We start from the raw sequence: 22,709 nt of genomic DNA, 5'->3' as shown, positions 1-22,709 counted from the left end.
AGATCATCTGGTGGCCATCTCAAAGGTCCTCCAGATGGGCTCGGGCACTCTTACCTTTAGCATGGACAGAGCGTGAGCTGCAGTGCTGTGGGTCCTGCTACCTAGATCATACCTCTGATCCTGGATGAAATATTTGTATCTGAAAATTGCTTCAAAATGATAAGAAGGGAGGAGAAGTGGGTGGAGGTGCAGAAGATCCAAAATTGGCCAAGAATTACAATTGGAAAGTTTTGAAGCTCAGTGCCAAGTATCTGGGAGTTTCAGTGCTGCTCAACATGTGGTCTAAGACAGGTGCCCACCTGCAAATTGTCATTGGCCTTCAAAGATGTAAGCATAGAGACTGAGAAGAAGCATTCAGCAGTTTTTATAACAATTGGACAGAGTAATTCTGTGTTAAGTCTAAAAACAAAATAATTGAACTTGAATTTTGTCTCTCTTTGTTTTAAAACTCGTTTTTAAGGAATTCACCTGTTATAAAACTATTAGTCTATGATGGATTGTACATTTATAAAAAAGAAGATAAGGTCCTTCAGCACAGACAGTATGAGAAGCCCTGTTTTATCCGGTTCTCTCTCTACTTTGTTGGTACATGCTTGACATTTTCCACAATAAAGAGGATGGGAAAGGACTGCTATTGATTTTTAGTTACTCAAATATAAATTTAGAACTTATCAGGAAAGAAATATAAATGCATTGTCTGTTTTACAAATGTAAAGATGAATGCCGAATTTAAGTAGCCTTGGTTACTGTAAGCAGGTGTCACCAGGCCCCACATAGGGCAGCCATATGCAGAGTGGGACCTGGGGCAGCAGGGTGATACTTCCTGCAGCACTGGGGGTGCCCACGCTGTTTCTTTGAGCACCATATCCAGCAACTCCTTGGCTACCTTTTAGAGAACTTAAACCTTCCAATTTTCCTCTTCCCTCTCTCACAATGGACAAATGTCAGCACACCGAGGAAATTTTTTTCTGCCTTATTTAAACAGGAGTGTATACAAATGCTATAAGCCTACATATGTCAGTCAACTTGACAAAAAAACGTTTCTTCCAGTTAATACACTGAACACGGCCCTGTGTGCACACACATGTATATTTCCATTGAAAGTGCAATCCAGGTTCTATTTTGGTTTCTCCTGTTCTGGTAGTAAAAGCATCACAGGGTGGTTCATTTTAAGGTTAAGCCCCGTGCCACCCCCAGGGCAGCTAATATGATCCTGTTAATCATCCTGACTCCCCACAGAGGAGTTAAAAGAAACTCAGCTTAGGACCCAAACATGTCAAAGACAGCCAGCTCTACTTTCTCTGTCTGCCTGACTTGTGAATGACCACTTTTGCCTGGTGGACAAAACATCAGTGGAAAGGGGAAAGCTGCCTTTGAGGAAGAAGAAAGAAGGCAGAAATATGCAGAGAGTTTGACTCCAAGCCACTGATGCTGAGACGAAGCTGAGTCCATAAAGTGTCCCTGTGGTGTCTGTCATCCAGGGATCATGAGGCCACTCCTGTTTCAGGTTTCGGTGAAATAACTACCTAAGGGAAAGGGCAGCAGGGGTGCCTCCGCAGGGCACCCCGTCAGGGCGTGAGCTCCAGGCTCCCTGTAATTAAGCAGCAGCCTGCTCCCGAGAAGAGAGTGCTGCCACCCCATCTGCCACGCCCGCGCGCTGGCACGGCGCCTCCCTGCCTGCTGCCGCCCGGCTACCCACCGGATCCTTGGAGACCGCCTTTGATGGAGCGTTGATGCCAAGCTTTTCCAGAGGATAGACAATCTGTCGTCGAGGCCGCACGGGAACCAAGTAATGAAGGGCGGATGTCAGGGAGTGGGCAGAGGAGCTCTGGAACTGAAAGACAGCAATCTCTGTTTTAGGGGAGAGAATGTCAGAGCAGCGCAGCACAGATGCCTGTGTGCGGCTTTACAAATACAAAAGTCTGAACTCAGCCAAATCGGAGAGGGGGGAAAATCAGCAAATAAACAAACATACTCTTCGAGCAGAGGAATGAATTGTAGATAATGCCTGACACTAATGAAGATAATTACCAGAGTAATTACATTACTATCTCTGTGGGAATGACAGATAAACAAGTGGTTTGGTTTATGGGATTTTTCAATACAAGTATTTTCCCCAGGAGGATATTCTTCTCCATAGTGATCATGAATCAGCTTGATTTGACCCCATTAAGCTGTGTTATCTGCGTCCTGTTAACCTTTGCGTGTTTGGCACAAGCTGCTTTAAGAAAGCATGGAGATAAAAATGTCATTTGTGGGGAGGCTGAGCACGGAAGTGGAAATCCTCCTGTTTGTGAAAGTCACATCTACTTTGACTGGACCTTTGTTGATAAAATAAGTGCTTTAAAACAAAAAGATGAAACGGAATGTGGGGTGGGGGTAGGGAAACTGGATCATATTATTTTGATTTATATTAACGCTAAATTATGTGCCGGATTTATGCTTACCGTAACAGACTACAATAAATCATATTTTAGGAGAATGTGTTAAATATTCATTTTACCCCATTTTTAAAACTTGGCAGAGAAAACTGAACATGGTGATTTTTATTCCTTTCACATTTATGCAATCTGAGGGGGTTCTAGTGAAACTAACTCAGGGTATTTCAACCATTTAAACCTTAAAAGTAACACCAAAGTCTGTAATGATATATTTATGGAATTCAAACTGGAAAATGAAGCAAGTAAAATTCAACTAAAACTAGGTGTAGTTTAATAAATAAGATGGTTTACAGTTGATTATTCTGCTCTTTGAAACCAACCACCTCCCTGCCCCCCACCCCCACCACCCCACCACACACACACACACACACACACACACCTGGGTCCAGGCATTTTTAAGAGTTTCCAAAAGGGATTTCTAAAATCTTTCACCATGGAACTTGACACCCTCACTTTACACACTGAAAAATAGAACCCAGGAATTCCTAACTAGAGTTCTGCTTTTATGCCTGGAGGATCTCTCAGTAAATGTCCTAGCAGGAGTGGGTAAGGAAAATCATCTTCATGATGTGAGCCCCATGTTCACTTTTACTATAGTCAAGGGATTTATAGCAGATTTTGGAAATTCTTACCTAAATTATCTGTTTCTACTTCCCACACTGGTTTAAAGGTGTATGTGTGAATCTCTTGAAAGTGCAGAGTGAGAGGAAAAATCTATCTCCAAATGTGTTTCTATATCCTATGTGAAACAGTGCATAGTTTATTCTAGACTCTATATGATTGAGGTTAGTATATGAACATTCAATGAAATGTCAAAGATAGTATTTTTTACTACAGATGCAAAAGGACTTTCCGGACCAATTGGGCACATGCAGGCAATGTCATGAATAAAAAGTAAGAATTTAATATCACATCCTGAAGGTCACCACATTGGTGACTGGCCAAATGCAAAGTAAAAAGAAAATGTGCGGGACCAGGATTTTCCAGCAAAACCATTACTTTTCCATCTCCTTAAGTTCAAATCTAGAACATTCACATGGCTATCGCATGCGTTTTGGTTTTTTTTTTTCCTTTTTTTTTTCGCAAGCATTTTGAAAGGAAAAAATCGTTAGTAGAGCATATTATACATCTCACTGAAAATCTTTTCCATGTTTTTTTCTTCTTCCTCATTCCCTCTGTACTTCCCCAAAAGGCTTTTGTTAAATAAGAAACATTGGCAAAATTACCAGTTGTGGGAATGTACTGATAGACTTTAGACTGTTTCTAAATTTAATAAATAAGATTATGTTTAAGATCTGCTTAGTTCATTTATGGTAAGAGAGAAGTGTGACAACATCTTGGACTCTGGGCAGAGCATGAGAAAGATTTTGGCCATGAATGGGATGTGATGGGACAACTTCTAGCTGGCCGAGTGATTGAATCTCATCACCTCTCAAGTCCACAAGGAGCAGAGGACCAGCTGTCAGTGACAGAGGGATTGACTTGCCAGAAATAATACCTTGAGAAGTCAGCTTGAAGAGATCCTTGCCTGTGGCACAATCAAGACGCTGTGTGTGTGTGTGTGTGTGTTGTGTGTACACATTGATGTGTGCATGCACACATGTATGTGACTCTTCTAGACACTGGACTGGGATGCAGCTTTGAACAAGACAGAAGAACACCTCTGCTTTTGTGGTAAAAGATATAGTTTAGCTAGTGAAAAGTGCTCTGAAAACTAAGCAGAATACATGAAATAATGAAAAAATGAGATATAATAATGAGAAATAAATGAGATAAATGAAATGAAATAATGAAATAATGAAATGAAAGCAAGAGGAAGCAGATGAAGAGCTTGCTGTGTGTACGTGCAAGTATATATCATGGCTACTACACCTTAGAGTGTTTACTACAGAAGGATTAGTCTACAGATTAGTAGACTAGTCTAAGGATTAGTCTTAGGCAGAGCTATAGAGGTATTTATGACATAAAGGCTACATCGTGTTCATACATCACTTTCATGGCAGTGGTTATAGTGCTTATTTGCAAAGTTGTGACAACACACCAACCTTATAGGATTGAACTGATTTGTTCTATGAATTCAAATGAAAATGTTCTTTGTTTGGAGAACACAACAGGACCATTTTGGCACTTCACTAATGCACATAAGAAATGATTTGACTTTCATGTCCCTTAGGGCATTTTTGCAGACTTTTCAGTCTCTGTTTTGTCAATAGGAAAAAGCCATCAAATTGTTCTACTAATTATAATGGTTGTAAATGTTTCAGAGAGTCAGTCTTCTGGACTTTCACTACAGTGTCATAAATAAAAGGGCTGGTATGGCCCTTTAAAATTCAGAGCCATGTTATAATCCAAATCCATTTGGCAAGGAAGCAATAAAACACAGTACACAACACAAAAGAGGTCACAAGTATGGATATGCTGGAAAAATGAATCACGACATTCTCTTACCTTGCCTTCCCTGAGCTGCGGATAAACAGGGTAGTAGAGACAAGACTTATAGCCTAAACGGAGGATCTCCTTTAGAAAAAACTTGGTGTAGTGCCGGAAAATAGGGTTCAGAGCAAAATGATACAGGTGCCCATGTTCTTCGCGCTGGTGGTGACTAAAGTAGATGAAATCCTCAATGTTGTAATGGGACCGGATGTACTCTATGTCCTAAAAAAGAGGAAGGTAAGGACATCTAAGAATGTTTTAAACAAGTGGCCAGCATTTTGTGATAAAAATCTTTTAAATATTAGCTTAGGTACAAGAGTAATAAATGTGCTTTTCTCTCCTGCAATACTACCTCATTTTCATTGTTCAACTTTTTAAAACCCAAACTTACACTTCCTGAAAGTTCTGATGGCTTGGCTCTGAAGGATGACCACACAGCTTTGGAGTTTGTTCCTTATAGCCGTGGTTGCTAAAAACACCAAGAGCCTGGAGTCTCTGCTAGTGGCCAGGTGACTATTCTCTATTCACCCATTAGGGTGGGCAGTGCCATCTCACAGGTAATACACTTTGGCACGAGTGGCTGGGCTGGCGTACAATAAAACCACAAGGCTAGGCCTCGTCCATAGGCATTCCTTAAACTTTTTATGTCTCACAAGTATTCTATTGTTACATTGAGGAAAGTGATTTAAAGAACTGGTGTTTACTTATAAAAGAAAATATCAGGCATTCCATTCCTGCTTCTGTGGGGCCAGTTCTGCCCACCACTCCTTGTCCCCCACACTGGGGCAGGGAAGCAGAGGCGCATCCACGATAACTGGGCACTTGAGTCAGTTGGTCCTGCTTTACTGCCCAGTAGTGCACACCATGGAGTGGGGGTGCCATCCAGAGTGACTCTGACTTTCTCTCAAAAGAATAGCAGTAAACACACCTGATATGCAGGAAAAATCAAACTATCACACATTGCAAAGCACCTACTTATATTTCTTCTTATTTTCCATAGTAGAATTGTCCTAAAGGCACACTTTCAAAAAGAGGAATCAGAGAATGCAAGGAATCTGATTTGCTCTGTGATCAGCAAAGCTGGTACTAGAAAATTCAGGAAACTGAAGTTTACATCCAAGCCCATCATGGTCTTTTGTCTTTACAGCCTCTGCCACATAGCTCAGAGGAAAGCGGGCTCACAGAAACCAGGCCCATTGGTGGTACCTGAGGGCAATTCAGACAATGCCTGACCTTTCCATCTGCACTGACCCTATTGATTGCCTTAACACTCTAAGACTTTTCTTTAATTACCAAGAAGGCATCCCTCATTATAAAATAAAATGAGTAAAAAATGTAGGGTGAAAACCATTGAAAAACAAAAAGCAAAGAGCCTACAGAGGCTATTAGCTCAAAACAGCATATGGGCCATGTGTACCCAATTTTCCTCCCACCCCAAATCCCTTAAAATAAAAACAAAAAATTATTTTTATTTTTTTTAATTTATTTATTTTATTTATTTATGATAGGCACACAGTGGGAGAGAGAGAGAGGCAGAGACATGGCAGAGGGAGAAGCAGGCTCCATGCACCGGGAGTCTGACGTGGGATTTGATCCCGGGTCTCCAGGATCGCGCCCTGGGCCAAAGGCAGGCGCCAAACCGCTGCGCCACCCAGGGATCCCCACAAAAAACTATTTTTAAATAATGAGATGGTATGATGGGGAAAACAAAAGTAAAGTAGTCTTTGGAAACCTGGTGGCTCAGTCAGTTAAGCGTCTGCCTTTAGCTCAGGTCATGATCTTGGGGGTCCTGGGATCAAGTCCCACGTCAAGCTCCTGCTCAGAGGGGAACCTGCTTCTCCCTCTCCTCCCTCTGCCCATTCTCCCACCCATGCTTTCTCTCAAATAAATAAATAAAATCTTTTTTTTTTTAAATGTAAGTTAGTCTTACCTTGGAAGGAAACATGTCAAAGTTCTCTAACACTAGCTTACACCTTCTTACCTTGGGCCACTTAAAGGCCACTGCCTACCACCTGCCAGGACCACCTACATTCAAAGCCTCAAGAGGAAACCAGACAACGGATGCCCCTTCCCAATTCTACAGAGGGATGGGCAGCCCTTCCAATGACTGAGGGATGGAATGGAGAAGCAAGAAGCACAACTGTCAAGGATACACATGCCAGCCAACCATACTGATACTATCATCTTTCATTCATGACTTTCGAGAAAAGTGACAAATGCAAAATATCAGAATAGAGAAACTACAGCTTACTTGAGGGGGAAAAGAGGTCAGTAAGGAAAGAAAAGAGAGCTTTTTTAGAAAAAATTCTACTTGGTGTTCTCAGAGATACCAAGAAGGATATTGCATATAACATAACAAATAAGCTGCTATAAAAAAGGAGTAAGAAAAGAACAAGGAAGAGACTTGGAAGTTAAATATATGAACCCTGAATGAAAATTCAGATAGAGGGGCACATGCATGGCTCAGTCCAACTATTGGTTTCTGCTCAAGTTATGATCTCAGGGTCAGGAGATCAAGCCCTGGTGTTGGGCTCCAAGCTAAGTATGGAGTCTGCTTGAGATTCTTTCTCCTTCTTTTTCCCTCCCCTTCTGCTCCTCCTTGTGTTCTCTCTCTCTCTCTCTCAAATAAATAAATAAAATCTTTAAAAAAGAAAATTCCAATAGAAGGCTTGTATAATAGAATGGACATGGCTGAAGATTGAATTAGGGATCCAGAAGACAAAATCAAGGGAGTCTCCTAGAATGAAGAATAAGAAGTACAAGAGATGAAGAAGGGAGAAGAAAGTTAAGAGACAATGAAGGAGCAATTCCAAGGTCCAAAATCCATCTTAAAAGGAATTTAGGAAGAGGAGAAAGAAAAAATTAAAAGGGAAAGAATAATGAAATCATAGAAGAAAGATATTCCAAAGACTCAAGAGAGGCATAAATTACTCTTTGGTAAAATTTCAGAATTTCAGGGATAGAAAAGAAACAAACTAATTCTCAAGACAGAAAACAAGCAAAATTTATTTATGTCAGATCACATTTTTTTCAGTGACACTGGAAGATCATGAGAGTAAAAATGTCAATAATCTGTTAAGAAGTAGTTGGAATAAGAATTCTACATACTGCCTAATGAGTATTCAAGGGTGAGAACAAAATGAAAACTTCTTGTATATGTATGTATGTACCTACTACTATTTCTTTTAAAATTACTCAATGATGTACTGAGCCAAAAAAGTAATAAATCCAAGAACAAAGAGAGTATAGGATGCATTAATGGAATAAAGCCATATGGTCATTTCAATAAATACCAAAAGCACATTTGATAAAATTCAACACTCGTTCAGAATAAAAACTTTTAGCAAACTTTTAGAAATAGAATTTCCTTAACTTGATAAAGGATATACCCCCAGAAACTGCAGGAACTATTATATACTAAATGGAGAAAAATATAGAATCATTCCCACTAAAATCAAGAAAACCACAATAGTACCCATTATAAACACTACTATTCACCAGTATTCTAAACATACAATAAAACTGGAAAAAGAAATAAAATATAAATATTTTTAAAAGGAGGTGTGGCAGATTCTATTTTCCAAAGATGGCCATGAGTGTAATCTGCATTCCACACACTCTTTGGTAGACAGACCTTGCGACACCCACATCAAGAGGTAGAGTCCATTTCTCCATCCCTGGAATCTGAGCATGTTCTGTAACTGCTGTGGCCAATAGAATATGGTAGAAATGATGCTGTGCCAGAAAAGAGAATCAACTGAAAATTCTCAGAGCTAATAAGAGACTTCCGAAAGGTGGTTGGATATAAGATCACAATACAAAAATTAGCATTTTTCTCACACACCAAAATAAATATTTAGAAAGTACAATGAAAAAAGTGTCTATTCACAATACTCAGAAAGATATAAAACAAGTAGAAATAAATCATAAATGTCAAGGACTGTATTAGTCAGGGTTTCAGCAAGAAACAGGTGGTATGTTCATATTAGGATAATTGGAGGTGAGTTTAACAAAGAGACTATTTACAAGGAGGGGCAGGGCATAGGGAAATCAGTAAGGATAGTGTAACAGCAACTGCAAGCTATCACCACTCTAGTTGGATGGCATGGGAGGTACTTGTTACTAGAATCCAAAATGAGAGAGTCCTGGAGAAGAGGCCACCTTGAAAAGGTCAAGGAACTGAATGGAGACACCAGCCAGCTCATGGCATCCCAACCTCACTCTCCTCCCTTCTCTCAGGGTTCCCCATTGGCCACACCCAATTAGAGGTGGAGGGGTAAAGGCAACCATGATGCTGCCCACCAGGTCAGGCTCCCTGGAACAGAGCAGGGCAGAGGGTAAACCTATAGAGGCAAACAAAATACCTGGCACAAGAAACCTGTATGCTAAAAGCCATTAAACTTTGCTGAAGAACTCAAAAGAATTCACCACCACCACCACAATTACAGGAAGCCATGTTCCTAGAAAGTCTAAGTATTTTAGTTATCTATTCTGCCTAAATTATTCTAAAAAAAAAAACCCACGAAGGTACAAATAAGTTCATAGTAAGTGTTATAAGGCTTATTTGGAAATGGAAAGATCTAATTAAAAGCAAGATAATTTATATATATATAAATGGCAAGCAAGAGAAGACTCCCTTACCAGATATCAAAGCACATGATAATACCACAGGTTATCAACAAATAAACCCATGGAACAGAACAGAGAGTTTGTTTGTTTGTTTGTTTGTTTATTTATTTATTTATTTTTATTTTTATTTTTTCGGAGAGTTTAAAAATAGACACAGGCGCATGGAAATTTAATCATGTAAAGGCTGCATTTTAAATCATCAGGAAAAGAATGAACTATTCAGCAATAAATATTTAGGAAGAACTGGCTGTACAGTAGGAAAAAAATAAAATTACTTGTCCAATTGACTGCACGTGTGCATACACACACACACACACACACACACACACACACTGCATGTAATTAAGTGCAAGGAAGAAAGTAGGAAGGAATTGATGCCTAAGTATTGATAGTAGTAATCCTTTGGGAAGAGCAGTGAGACTTTTTTTAGTGGTCCTGATGGAAGGTTATTTGAATTTTTAAAATGTGAATGTTTTCATGTTTTCTCAATAATATTTTAAACTGAAAAAGAAATGGGAAATTGAAAGTCAATCAATTGGGATGAAGGAGATGATGATTTATAACCTCCCCCCCCAAAATTCATAGCCTTAAAAAAAGGTATTCATAATAAATACACAAAAATGAAACGTGCTAATTCATGATCTAAAAAGGCAGAATCCAGGGCACCTGGGTGGTTCAGTGGTTGAGCATCTGCCTTCAGCTCAGGTCATGATCCTGGGGTCCTGGGACTGAGTTCCTCATCAGGCTCCCCACAGGGAGTCTGATTCTCCCTCTGCCTCTCTCTCTCTGTGTCTCTCATGAATAAATACATAAAATCTTAGAAAAAAATAAAAATGAAAAGGCACAATCCAGAAAATCAATGTCTATTTCATAATTTACCATTTCATCTCTGATCACTGCAATGCCGACTATTTGTTCTGCAACTTCAGCTACAAATGCTTTCATGGATGTTCCATCCTGAAAAGATAAGCATGTATTTTAGGGCCCTTAAAATATAATTATCAAGGTTTCTGTAAGCAACCGGTAGTGGACCTTAGGCATGGTCACCTAATGACAATGAGAGTCAGAGCCAACATCCATCAGTACTTACCTTTGGACCATGTACTAAGTTAAATGTCTTCCCTGTGTTCACTGAATCCTCATTCCTTCAAGGTAAATATTATCACTACCTCTATTTCACTTACAAGAAAATAAGGCTTGGGGGGCTGAGTAACCTGCCAATATTTCCAGCTAGTAAGGGATGAATCTGTGATTCAAATCATGGTCCCTTTGACTTGGAATCTGTTTTCTTTAGCTCTATATCAGCAGTTCTCAAAAACTGTGATCTCAGGAACCCTATTCTCTGAGGACTCCAAAAAGTGTGGTGTATGTGTGTAATATCTATCACTAGTTTCTGTATTAGAAATTAAAACTGAGAAAAATTTTAATTTGTTTATTCACTTATGTTTAATTTACTAATTAAGACAAAATTTAAAATTTGACAAAAATATTTAGAGAGGAGAGTAGCATTGTTTTATATTTTTGCAAATCTCTTTAATGTCTGGCTTAATGGAAGACAGCTGTATGCTCATATCTGCTTCTGCATTCAATCTGTTGCAATATGTTATTTTGGATGAAATATATGAAAAAATCTGTCTTCACAAAGATACAGAGTTGGAAAACAGAAAAGTATTTAAATAATCTTTTCAGATAATTATGGATAGTCTTCTCTGATGCTCCACCAAAACTCAACAAGTGGTACTGTTTTGAAGATCAGCTCCAACATGGAATATGAAACCTTATCAATAAACTTTGCATGCATTTTTACATTAAAACTCATTAGTCTATTCTGAAGTTTGAATGAATCTTTTACCTATGTGTGATTTTGTAACATCATGTTTTATCTCACCAAACTTACACAGATGTTCCAAATGTTGACCTATGACAAAATATCAAAGCATCACATTTGATAATATCAATATCAACCTCATTAGAAATTTTTAAAAAGTTTTTGCAAGCTGTCAAACTCATGATGAAAGTTACTGATCTCCCAAAATTCTATTTTTTTTATTGAAAGCTTGCATTTTATCGGAAGGAACAAATGTCAGTTGTTTTCTTGGAGTGACAGCCTCACTTGATTCATTTTTAGGAAAATGTCTGCCAACTATTCAAGACCGAAGCACCATATTTTGCCTGCCAGTTGTTCTTTTAAGTAAAAAATGGTGTTCCGTGAGAACAGTGGCTGGTTCAGCATGAAAAACAATCACAGAAATGCTTTTTCTTGAAACAACCAACATACTTTAGTCTACAGCAGAGCGGCTTTATGTGCACTTCTCATTTTGCCACAACAGAATACTGAAAATACAAGTAAATAAGGATTGAAATGTAATAACGTTATAGTTTTTACTGTTTTAAGTGAAACTGGCTTTTCCTTTCCTTTTTTGGTGGAAATTTATATTGAGATAGCTGTATAATACAGAGAAATACCTTTTTAAATTTATTTTTTATTTTTTTTTATTGGAGTTCAATTTGCCAACATATAGCATATCACCCAGTGCTCATCTGGTCAAGTGCCCCACTCAGTGCCTGTCAGTCACCCCAATCCCCCGCCCACCTCCCCTTCCACTACCCCTTGTTCATTTCCCAGAGTTAGGTGTCTCTCGTGTTCTGTCACCCTCACTGATATTTCCCACTCATTTTCTCTCCTTTCCCCTTTATTCCCTTTCACTATTTTTTTATATTCCCCAAATGAATGAGACCATATAATGTTTGTCCTTCTCCGACTGACTTACTTCACTCAGCATAATACCCTCCAGTTCCATCCACACTGAAGCAAATGGTGGGTATTTGTCGTTTCTAATGGCTGAGTAATATTCCAGTGTATACATAGACCACAGCTTCTTTTTCTTTTAAAAGATTTTATTTATTTATTCATGAGAGACACAAGGGGGGGTGTGCAGAGAGAGAGAGAGGCAGAGACACAGGCAGAGGGAGAAGCAGGCTCCATGTAGGGAGCCTGACATGGGACTCGATCCCAGGTCTCCAGGATCAGACCCTGGGCCAAAGGCAGGCACTAAACCGATGAGCCACCTGGGCTGCCCCACCATAGCTTCTTTATCCATTCAACTTTCAATGGACACCGAGGCTCCTTCCAGTGTTTGGCTATTGCGGACATTGCTGCTATAAACATTGGGGTGCAGGTGTTCTGGCGTTTCACTGCATCTGTATCTTTGGGGTAAATCCCCAGCAGTGCAATTGCTGGGTCGTAGGGCAGGTCTATTTTTAACTTTTTGAGGAACCTCCACACAGTTTTCCAGAGTGACTGCACCAGTTCACATTCCCACCAACAGTGCAAGAGGGTTCCCCTTTCTCCACATCCTCTCCAGCATTTGCTGTTTCCTGCCTTGTTAATTTTCCCCATTCTCACTGGTGTAAGGTGGTATCTCATTGTGGTTTTGATTTGTATTTCCCTGATGGCAAGTGATGCAGAGCATTTTCTCATGTGCTTGTTGGCCATGTCTATGTCTTCCTCTGTGAGATTTCTGTTCATTCTTTCAGTTTCTCCCTATCTTGGAAGCTCTTTATTCTGAATGGGAGCCTTGCTGGATAGAGTATTCTTGGCTGCATGTTCTTCTCATTTAGGACACTTTCTGGCCGCCAGGGCTCTGTGGAGAGGTCTGCTGTTAACCTAATACTTCTCCCCATAAAGGTTAGGGATCTCATGGCTCTTGCTGCTTTAAGGATCTTCTCTTTATCTTTGGAATTTGCAAGTTTCACTATTAAATGTCAGGTGTTGAACATTTTTATTTGATTTGGGGGGGGGGGGGAATCTCTCTATCTCCTGGATCTGAATGCCTGTTTCCCTCCCCAAGTTAGGGAAGTTCTCAACTATGATTTTTTCTAATATACTTTCTGGTCCTCTGTCCCTTTTGGCACCCTCTGGAACCCCAATTAAACGTAGATGTTTCTTTCTGAGGCTGTCATTTATTTCCCTTAACCTTTCCTCATGATCTTTTGTTTTTCTTTTTTCCTCAGCCTCCTTCCTTGCCATCAACTTGTCTTCTATGTCACTCACTGTTTCTTCTACCTCATTAACCCTTGTCATTAGGCCCTCCAGTTTGGACTGCATCTCATTTAATTGATTTTTAATTTTGGCCTGATTAGATCTAAATTCTGCTGTCATGAAGTCTCTTGGTTCCTTTATGCTTTTTTCTAGAGCCACCAGTAGCTTTATAATTGTGCTTCTGAATTGGCTTTCTGACATCGGATTGTAATCCAAATTCTGTAACTCTGTGGGAGAGAGGACTGTTTTTGATCCTCTCTTTTGTGGTGAGTTCTTTCTAGTCATTTTGCTCAGTGCAGAGTGGCTAAAAACAAGTTGTACTGGAAAAAGGAAGGAAAAAAAAAAAGAGGGAAAAAACCCCCAAAGAACAAAAAACAAAAACAAACCAAGGAGGGGTATCCTCTGGTTCTATATAGTGTAAATCCCTCGACTTCCCCTGGAGCATTCCAGAGCTGCCTGGTCAAAAACTTGCTCATCCCCCGTCCTTCCAGCTAGTCTTCTGGGGGAGGGGCCTGCTGTGCTGATTCTCAGGTGTGTGCACCTGGGGAAGCTGCCCCCCCCCCACCTGGTGCACATCTCAGTGGAGCTGTTTACCCCTTGAGGCCTCTGTTCCCTGGCAGTCCCGCTCCATCCCAGGCACAGGGTGACACCAGGAGGAACGACAGCACTGGCGGTGGTCAGGTCTCCAGCCCTGGAGTCAGCTCCCGCACTAACTACCACAGTCTCCCAGTCCGCACTGGCCTGGATGCTTCCAGGGCAGGGTGCTGATCTGCACAGCTCGGGGATCCTGGTGGCAGGAGTCCTCCGCCTGTCCCGGGGCAGCGCAGGATCTTGGGCTGTGTCCCCGGCGCCCTAGGATCCAGGGCCTGTGCCGCTGGACTCACGCTCCCGGGGCCGCGCAGTCCCCTCTGCCTGGAGACGCCGCCTGAGCTTCTCCCGAGGCCCTGCCGGGCGTGCATTCCAGTCCTTTAGGGAGCTCAGCCTGTGGTGTGTGGCTCGTTCTCCCCTGGGGCACATTTCCTCTATTAGTGACCCCGGGAACCTGGAGGCTCCACTGCAGCTCCTGGGATCCTGCCGGAGTTCCCTGCGAGCACCTTTCCATCCAGGAAGATTTTTAAAGTTCCTGCTTCTCCGAGACTGGGCTTTCCTGTCCTGGAGGCTCTGGCTGCTGGGCCTTAGCCCGGCTCCTTGCGTGGGGGGGGGGGGGGGGGGGGCACCTCCCCCACTGGATTCTTTTGTTATTTATTTTTTTTCCGTCTTCCTACCTTGTTAGCAGAAACTCTTCTGTGTAGCATTCCAGCTGTTGTCTCTTTAAATCTCAGGCCAAATTCATAGGTTTTCAGGATGATTTGAAAGTTATCTAGGTAAGTTGGTGGGGACAGGTGACTTGGGGACCCTGCTGTTCCATCGTCTTGCCTTGCCCCCAGAGAAATTCCTTATACATGTTGCCCAGTATCCTGTCATGGTAATGTCCTGCAAAACTCTAGTATAATATAAACAGGGGCTGCACATTGATGGGATTGTGTGTATGTGCATCAGGTTCTACACAATTTTAAGCTCTTTATAGGTTCATGTATCCACCACCACTGTCAAGATACCAATAGTTCCAACACAAAGATCCCTTGGGTTGCCTTACAATAACCGCATCCATCAACTCTCTGCTCTCCTCTCATCCTTAACCTCTGGCAACAAATAATCTCTTCTCCATTTCTAAAATTGTGTACTTCAAAAATGTCAAATAACCCCACTGCCACCACCACCACCAAGCCCCCAACTCAGCAGAATTCCCTGCAGATAAATCCAAATTGATGTATGAATCAACAATTTGATCCTTTGTATTGTTAAGTATTATCCATGGCATGGATGTGCCACAGTCTGCCTATTCACCTGTTAAAGGCCATCTGGGCTGATTCTGACTGCTTATGAACATTCATGTACAAGTCTTCATTTCTCTGGGATAAATGCCCAGGAATACAATTACTAGGTCACATGATTGTTGCATTTCAGTTTTTTTAAGAAATCACCAAAATGTCTTCCAGAGTAATGGTATCATTTTACATTGCCACTGGCAACATATGAATGATCTTATTTCCCCATGTCCTCCCCAGCATTTAGTGGTGCTGCTCTTTTTGTTTTAACAAAAAGAGTGCAGTGCTATCTTCACTAGGCTCTCTTGTCCTATTGTTGTTATTATAAGTCAATGGCAATGAAGAAACTGATGAAATCTGCCCTGATCCACACTGAGGCTCTCAAGGTTCTGCCCACCATTGTGTTTGCACCATCAGCCTGAGTATCAATATAGTGGAAATAGAAAATTTGTTTCTTATTCTTGTTCTTATTATGGAAATAGTTTTTACTTCATGGACCTCCCCTGAAAATTTATGTCTCAGAGACCCCTAACCACATTTGAGAACTAATGCTACATGATACTGTATTGATAGGTCAGTATGGGAAGGAGCAAAAAAATAGAAAAACCAGAAGATCAAGACAAACCAAAACAAAAAGCACATGCTGGAGAGAAGTTTTATTTTAATGTGATACCTTGATAAAATACCAAATATTTCCCTGTGTTTAGGTGGTGTCTCTCTTTTGATGACTTTAAAATTTAACTACAGTGCTTATTCAAAAGAGCCAATAACTGGACATTCGCCCAAATGACAGTAGAAAGAAAAAATAAATTGTGGTATCTTCATGCAATGAAATACTTTACAGCATAATATGGGTGAATCTCACATAGTGCTGAGAAAGAAAAAAAAAGCCTGATATCAGAAAACATACTATGTGATCCTTTTAAATAAAGTCCAAAAACAGGTATGACTAATTTATGATCTTAGAAGTCAAAGGTGGTATTAACCTGGGGAGAATGTAACTGAATGGGAGCATGAGGGGGACTTCAGCTAGGCTGGGGTTAGTCTGTTATTTGAAACAGGTGCTCATTAATCACATGGTGTATTCAAATAGGGAAATCTATCAGCTATTTATTGATTATATTTCAATAAAACTTTTTTCAAGATAAAATTTCTCAAAAAAGTAACTAAGCATTTCTGAAACGGCATACACTGTTCCATGTCTGGTTAAGTTAACTGCCTTAAAAAAGCACTATTAACATAAGGACCACTGCTAGCTTGCCTTCTGCCAGGACAAAAGTATAGTAGAGTTACTCATCTTAAAAAGAGAACCCAACATTTGTCATATAGGTGTTTGACTGCCCACCCATTCCCTGAGGATGTAAGCAGCTCAACAAAAAAGTCTAGACAAAATCACCATCCAGGAGGGTCAAATGCAGTCCACTGCCCTAAGCCATCTGATGATAGCAAGTACTTACAGGGTCTCTGCGAGCCTCATTGTACTGCTTTAAATCCGCCAATATACTTTTATTCAGCATGAGGGTGCTAACAAGGTTTTCAACACCAGGAGTATCCAACAAAGTGGCTAATCTTATGTTAATAGACCTGGAAGAGGAGAGAGACTTTTTTTAGGTTAAAGTACTAAAGTTTGTATTCCTCCCTGCTCCCTCAGCCAAATGAAGACAAAATTATAAAATACCACATATACATAAAATAATATCCAGTAAGGTATGTTTATATAATACTAGGGTTTGATTAACTATAGAAGTAACTGATTTCATTCTAGAAAATTTGTAAAACATATGCAAAACAGTACAAACAAGGTAAAAATCACTGATACTTTCATTAACCAGAGACAATATAAAGTTAAAGTTATAGTCTAAGTGCATTTAATTTGAAATGTGCAGAAAGATGGGGCAATCTAAAATGGAGATATAGGAAGATCCTGAACTCATCTCTTCCCATGGACACAGGAAATCTACAGCTACATGTGGAATAATTCCCTCTGAAAAAGACCTCAAAACCAGACCTCAATGGTTCCTTCATAACAAGCAATAAAGGACCGCCTAAAAATCGTTGGAGAGACAGAGATGCAGTCTTGCCAAAAACCTCCCCCACCCATTGCCAGGCACAGTGACCCACAATTGGGAGAGATCTCACAATATGGAGCTTCTCCTTGAGGAGGGAAGAGTTTGTGCCCCACAACAGATACTTCAACTGTTGGGACCTGCACCAAAGAGATGAGCCCCTAAAACACCTGTGTTTGAAAACCATTGGGGCACATACCTGCAGAAACCTGAAGGGCTGAAGAGACGTAAGATATTGTTCTTGAAGTGCTCGCCTGCATACTCACTCACATTTGGGGCCCAGTGTACAAGCAGCAGTTTGAAAAGTACTTACACTATGTAAAGGAGATTCATTTATAATCCTAAAGCATCTACTGGAGGGGGAAGAAGCCTGTTGGAACTCTCTCGAGGAACAGAGGCCCTGGAAGGTGTCATTTTTATGCTCCCACTTTACTTTGCTAGTGCCAGCAGGCACACCCCAGCCCTGCACTTTTTTGCTGCCTCAGGCATGGGCAGCCCACACAGAGGTCTCTCTTGATCACCTGGCTCTGGTATCCAGGGAGGCTTGTGCTCTTGGGTCCAATGGAACTGTAACCATCACAGAGACAGTTCTTGGCAGGCTATCACCCCCAGGGCACTGGCACTGACAGTGGACTTAAACACACACACACTGGTTTTTCTGTGAAAAAGGCCTAGGTACTTGTCATGGAGCTCCAGCCTGAGGGGTAGGCCTCAGGTTTGCCACACATATAGCAGCTAGAGAGTATTCTCAGAGAGAGGAGGCCAGGGGATGCTATCTTCGTGCTCTCCCTTAGCCTTGCTGCAGCTTGCCAGTAACTCCCAGAAAAGAACTTATGCCCTCATCTGAAGCCCCAAATTTTATAAATGTCACTCAAGAGACACCTCCAAATTATCTGGAGGCCAGCAGGATTGATGATTGAAGTCCCACAGAACTATATACATTTGCATACTTCGAAAGCTGCTACTTGAGGGTCTGGCTTCCAATCAGCCTGAAAGTCGTCACTGAATAAATTCTCCGTTTGGAACACTGACAGCCTTGGCACACCTTCAACAACTGGGACATATCAAGAATAAATCAGGCTGCTTAGACAACCACACAGGGTCAAGAGACAATCAAAAAGCTAGGGCAAGGTTTAACAATAGGTTCCTCCTCTACACAAAGTCACTCCTTCAAGACTGGGAGGGGTAGCTATTTTGCCTAATACATAGAAGCAAACACAGAAAGAGTTAAGCAAAATACGTAAACATGAATATGTTTCAAATGAAAGAACAAGACAAAACCTCAGAAAAACTCTGAATGAAATGAAGATAAGTAACTTGCCTGATTAAGAGCTCAAAGTAATGGTGAAAAATGTTCACCAAACTTGGAAGAAATATGAATAACCACAGTGAGAACTTCAACAAAGAGACAGATAACATAGAAAGTACCAAACAGAAGTCACAGAACTGAAGAATAACTGAACTGAAAAATATGCTAGAGTGGTTCAGATGAAGCAGAAGAAAGAATCAGTGATCCAGAAGACAGGGCAGTGAAACTCACCCACACAGAGCAATGAAGATAAAAAGAAATGTAAAAACTGAAGATAACTTAAGGGACCATAAGATAACAGCAAGCAGAATAACTTTCACTGTATAGAAGTCCCAGAAGAAGAGAAAGGGAACAGGGCAAAAAATTTATTTGAAGAAACAATGGCTGAGAACTTTCCTAACCTGGGGAAGGAAACAGAATCCAGATCCAGGAAGCATGGGATATTCCAAATAAGATGAACTCAAAAAAGTCCACACTAGGGTACTTGGGTAGCTCAGTCAGGTAAGCATCTGCTTTTGGCTCAGGGTCCTGGGATCAAGCCCCACATTGGGCTCCCTGCTCAGTTGGGAGTCTGCTTCTCCCTTTGCTCCTCCTCCCACTCACGGTCTTTCTCTCTCTCTCAAATAAATAAATAAATATTTTTTTTAAAAAATCCACACTAATATACACTATAATTAGAATGCCAAAAGTTAAAGATAAAGAGGGAATCTTAAAAGCAGTAGGAGAAAAACAACTTGCTACATACACCCTAAACCAGCAGACTTTTCAGCAGAATCTTTACAGGCCAGAAGGGAGTGGGGCAGGATACATGCAAAGTGCTAAAAGGAACATACTTCCAACCAAGAAGACTCTGCCCAGAAGGCATCCTGTTTCTCCTTTGCCTGTGTCTCTGCCCTCGTGTGTGTGTGTGTGTGTGTGTTTGTGATAAATAAATAAATAAAATCTTTAATAGAATGTGTTCAAACTTAGATGCAATGAACTTAAAATAGACTATTTTATATTATATATATGTATATTATAAACATGCATATATAACTAGTGCCCATTATTTTCAGTTTAAAGGAGTCCCTTTATATCTTGTCTATAAAAGACTTCGGAAGTAAGGACATACACAGACTGAAAGTGAAGGGATGGAAAAATGATGTCCCATGCAGATAGAAACCAAAAAAAAGCTGGGGTTATACCAGGCAAAGCTACAGCTATATTAGACAAAACAGGCTTTAGAGCAAAGACTATAATAAAAGACAAAGAAGTGCATTAAATAACAATAAAGGCATCAATCTAAAAAGAGTATATATAGCATTTGTAAATATTTATGCACCTGACATAGAAGCACCTAAATAGGAGAAATTTATAGCAATACATTAATAGGAGGGGACTTTAGTACCCCACTACATCAGTGGATAGATCATCCAGACAGAAAACTAAAAAGGAAACATCAGCATTAAATGACTTATTAGACCAGATGGACTTAATATAAAGATATACAAAACATTCGATTCAAAAGCAGGGGAATAGACATTCTTCTCAACTGCACATGGAACATTCTCCAGGATAGTTTAAATGTTAGGCCACATAATAAATTAATAAATTTAAAGAAATTTAAGAAGATTGAAATCATTTCAAACATCTTTCTAACTACAATGGTATTAAACAAGAAAGTTATTACAAGAAGAAAACTGGAAAAATCCTAATACATGGAGATTAAATAAAATAACATGCTGCTGCATAACCAATGAATCAACATATAAATCAAAGGACAAACCAAAAAATATCTTGAAACAAATGAAAATGGAAATATAGCATACTTATATCTATAGAATGCAGCAAAAGCAGTTCTTAAAGGAAATTCATAGTGATATAAGCCTAACTCAAGAAACAATAAAAATCTCATTTAAACAATCTAATTTACACCTAAAGGAGCTAGAAGAACAAATGAAGCCAAAAGTTAATAGAAGAAAGGAAATAACAAATATCAGAGCAGAAATAAATGAAATAGAGACTAAAAAAGACAATAGAAAACATCAGTGAAACTATGAGCTGGTTCTTTGAAGAGATAAACAAAACTGAAAAACATTTAGCTAGACTCACCAGGAAAAAAACAGAGGGCTCAAATAAGTAAAATCATAAATGAAAGGGGAGAAGTTACAACTGATACTGCAGAGATGCAAAGAATCATGAGACTACTATGAATAATTACATGCTAACAAATTGGACAACCTAGAAGAAATGGATAAATTACCAGAAACATACACTCTTCCAAGACCAAATAATGAAGAAATAGAAAATCTGAACAGACCGATTACTAGTAAGGAAACTGAATCACTAATTTAAAAAAGACCTCTAAACAAACAAAAGCTGTCTGGTGGACCAGACAGCTTCACTGGTGAATTCTATCAAACATTCAAAGAAGATTTAATACCAATCCTTGCAAAGTGAAGGAAACAATCAACAAAACTAAAAAGCAGCCTACAGAATGGGAGGAGATATTTGCAAATGACATATCTGATTAAAGGGTTAGTATCCAAAATCTATAAGGAACTTCTCTTCAGGCTCCCCAGGGGGAGCCTGCTTTGCCCTCTGCATGTGTCTCTGCCTCTCTCTGTATGTCTCTCATGAATAAATAAGTAAATAATATTTTTAAAAAGGCCACATATTATATAATTCCATTTATAGGAAATGTCCAGAATAGGCAAATTTATAGAAACAGAGTAGATTTGCTGCCACCAGAGTCTTGTGGGGAAGGAGAGGATGGTGTGACTGCTAATAGGTACAGGGTATCCTTTGGGGTGATGAAAATGTTTTGGAACCAGAGAGGAACTCAATAAATATCTAATGAATTATGCAGCCTGCATGCAGATGGCCAGAGAGTTTCCCCCATGCTTCTGTCTATGATCCGTGCTACAACAGTTACCTAAAGTGTTATGGAACCAGGGGGGTGAACAGGCACGTGACATTTTCTCCATGTCTCCATTATGCTATCCTTTGCTTTCTGGGATGTGGCATCCTCTCTTTGGCAAGGCTCAGAGGTAGGGCGACACCATGATCCACTCTGAAAGACCAAGGCTCGTCCTCACCCACAGCAGTTCGCAATAACAGTCAATGGAATATCACAGTGTTTTACTGCCAAGTATTAGAAAAAAAAACAAACATAATTTCTCTAGTTTGTCCATGAAAATATGTTGTTGATTAGAGGGTACAACCATTTTGTGTTGCATTGTGAAACTTTCATCTCTACTATTTATGTTGCCAAAGAGGAGCACCTCATCGTCTTCATGTGTTTCCAGATTTTCACGGGGAGGAACGGGCAATATGTTTGTGCACTACTCTAAAGCTATGCTGTCTGATATGGGAACCTCAAGCCCCATGTGCTACTAGGCAGTTGAAAGGTGGCATCTCTGAATCGAGGCATGCTGTATGTGTAAAATACCCACTGAATTCTAAAGACTTGGTACAAAAAAAAAGAATGTAAAGTATCTTACTGATACTTTTTATAGCAATAAAGTGTTGAAACAATAATATTTTGGATATAGGGGCTAAATAATATTACAATTAATTTTACCCAGTTTAAAATTTTTTAATTAATAGAGCTATCAGAATATTTAAAATTACATATGTGGTTCACCCTGTATTTCTCTTCGGCAAGGCTGCTCTCTGTTCCCTAGTGTTTGACTCTGAGAGCAATTTTTCCATTGTTTCTTGCTTAGCTCAAAAAGTCAAATGTAGGTTTACTCTGCAGGTGACTTTTCACCCAGGGCTTTGAGGCAAGTGGCCAGTGTGTATATGATTGCTCATACATCAGGTGTGAGGGATGGCAACTTGTTTGTTTTGCCTTTATCTGGAATGAGAGGAGGGGGACCTATGGCCAGCAGACAGGAAATACAAATGTGGCAATAGTTACACGGTCTACTTGCTTTTATA

At 40.1% G+C, this 22,709-nt stretch overlaps 1 protein-coding gene across 1 annotated transcript in view; it reads right to left on the bottom strand.

The window, feature by feature from the left end:
* CFAP61 (cilia and flagella associated protein 61) overlaps nt 1-22,709 on the bottom strand; it is a 277,336-nt gene that overhangs the window by 145,578 nt on the left and 109,049 nt on the right. The window contains exons 14-17 of the mRNA XM_055306706.1: nt 16,871-16,997; nt 10,383-10,460; nt 4,890-5,096; nt 1,700-1,834 (exon numbers count right to left, since the gene is read on the bottom strand). Coding sequence (XP_055162681.1) covers nt 1,700-1,834; nt 4,890-5,096; nt 10,383-10,460; nt 16,871-16,997 — 547 coding nt within the window. The remainder of the gene's footprint in view (nt 1-1,699; nt 1,835-4,889; nt 5,097-10,382; nt 10,461-16,870; nt 16,998-22,709) is intronic.

The sequence above is a fragment of the Nyctereutes procyonoides genome, unplaced genomic scaffold (genome assembly GCF_905146905.1).
Source record: "Nyctereutes procyonoides isolate TBG_1078 unplaced genomic scaffold, NYPRO_anot_genome, whole genome shotgun sequence".
Lineage (NCBI taxonomy): Eukaryota > Metazoa > Chordata > Mammalia > Carnivora > Canidae > Nyctereutes > Nyctereutes procyonoides.
This window is presented reverse-complemented; position numbering and strand designations above follow the sequence as displayed.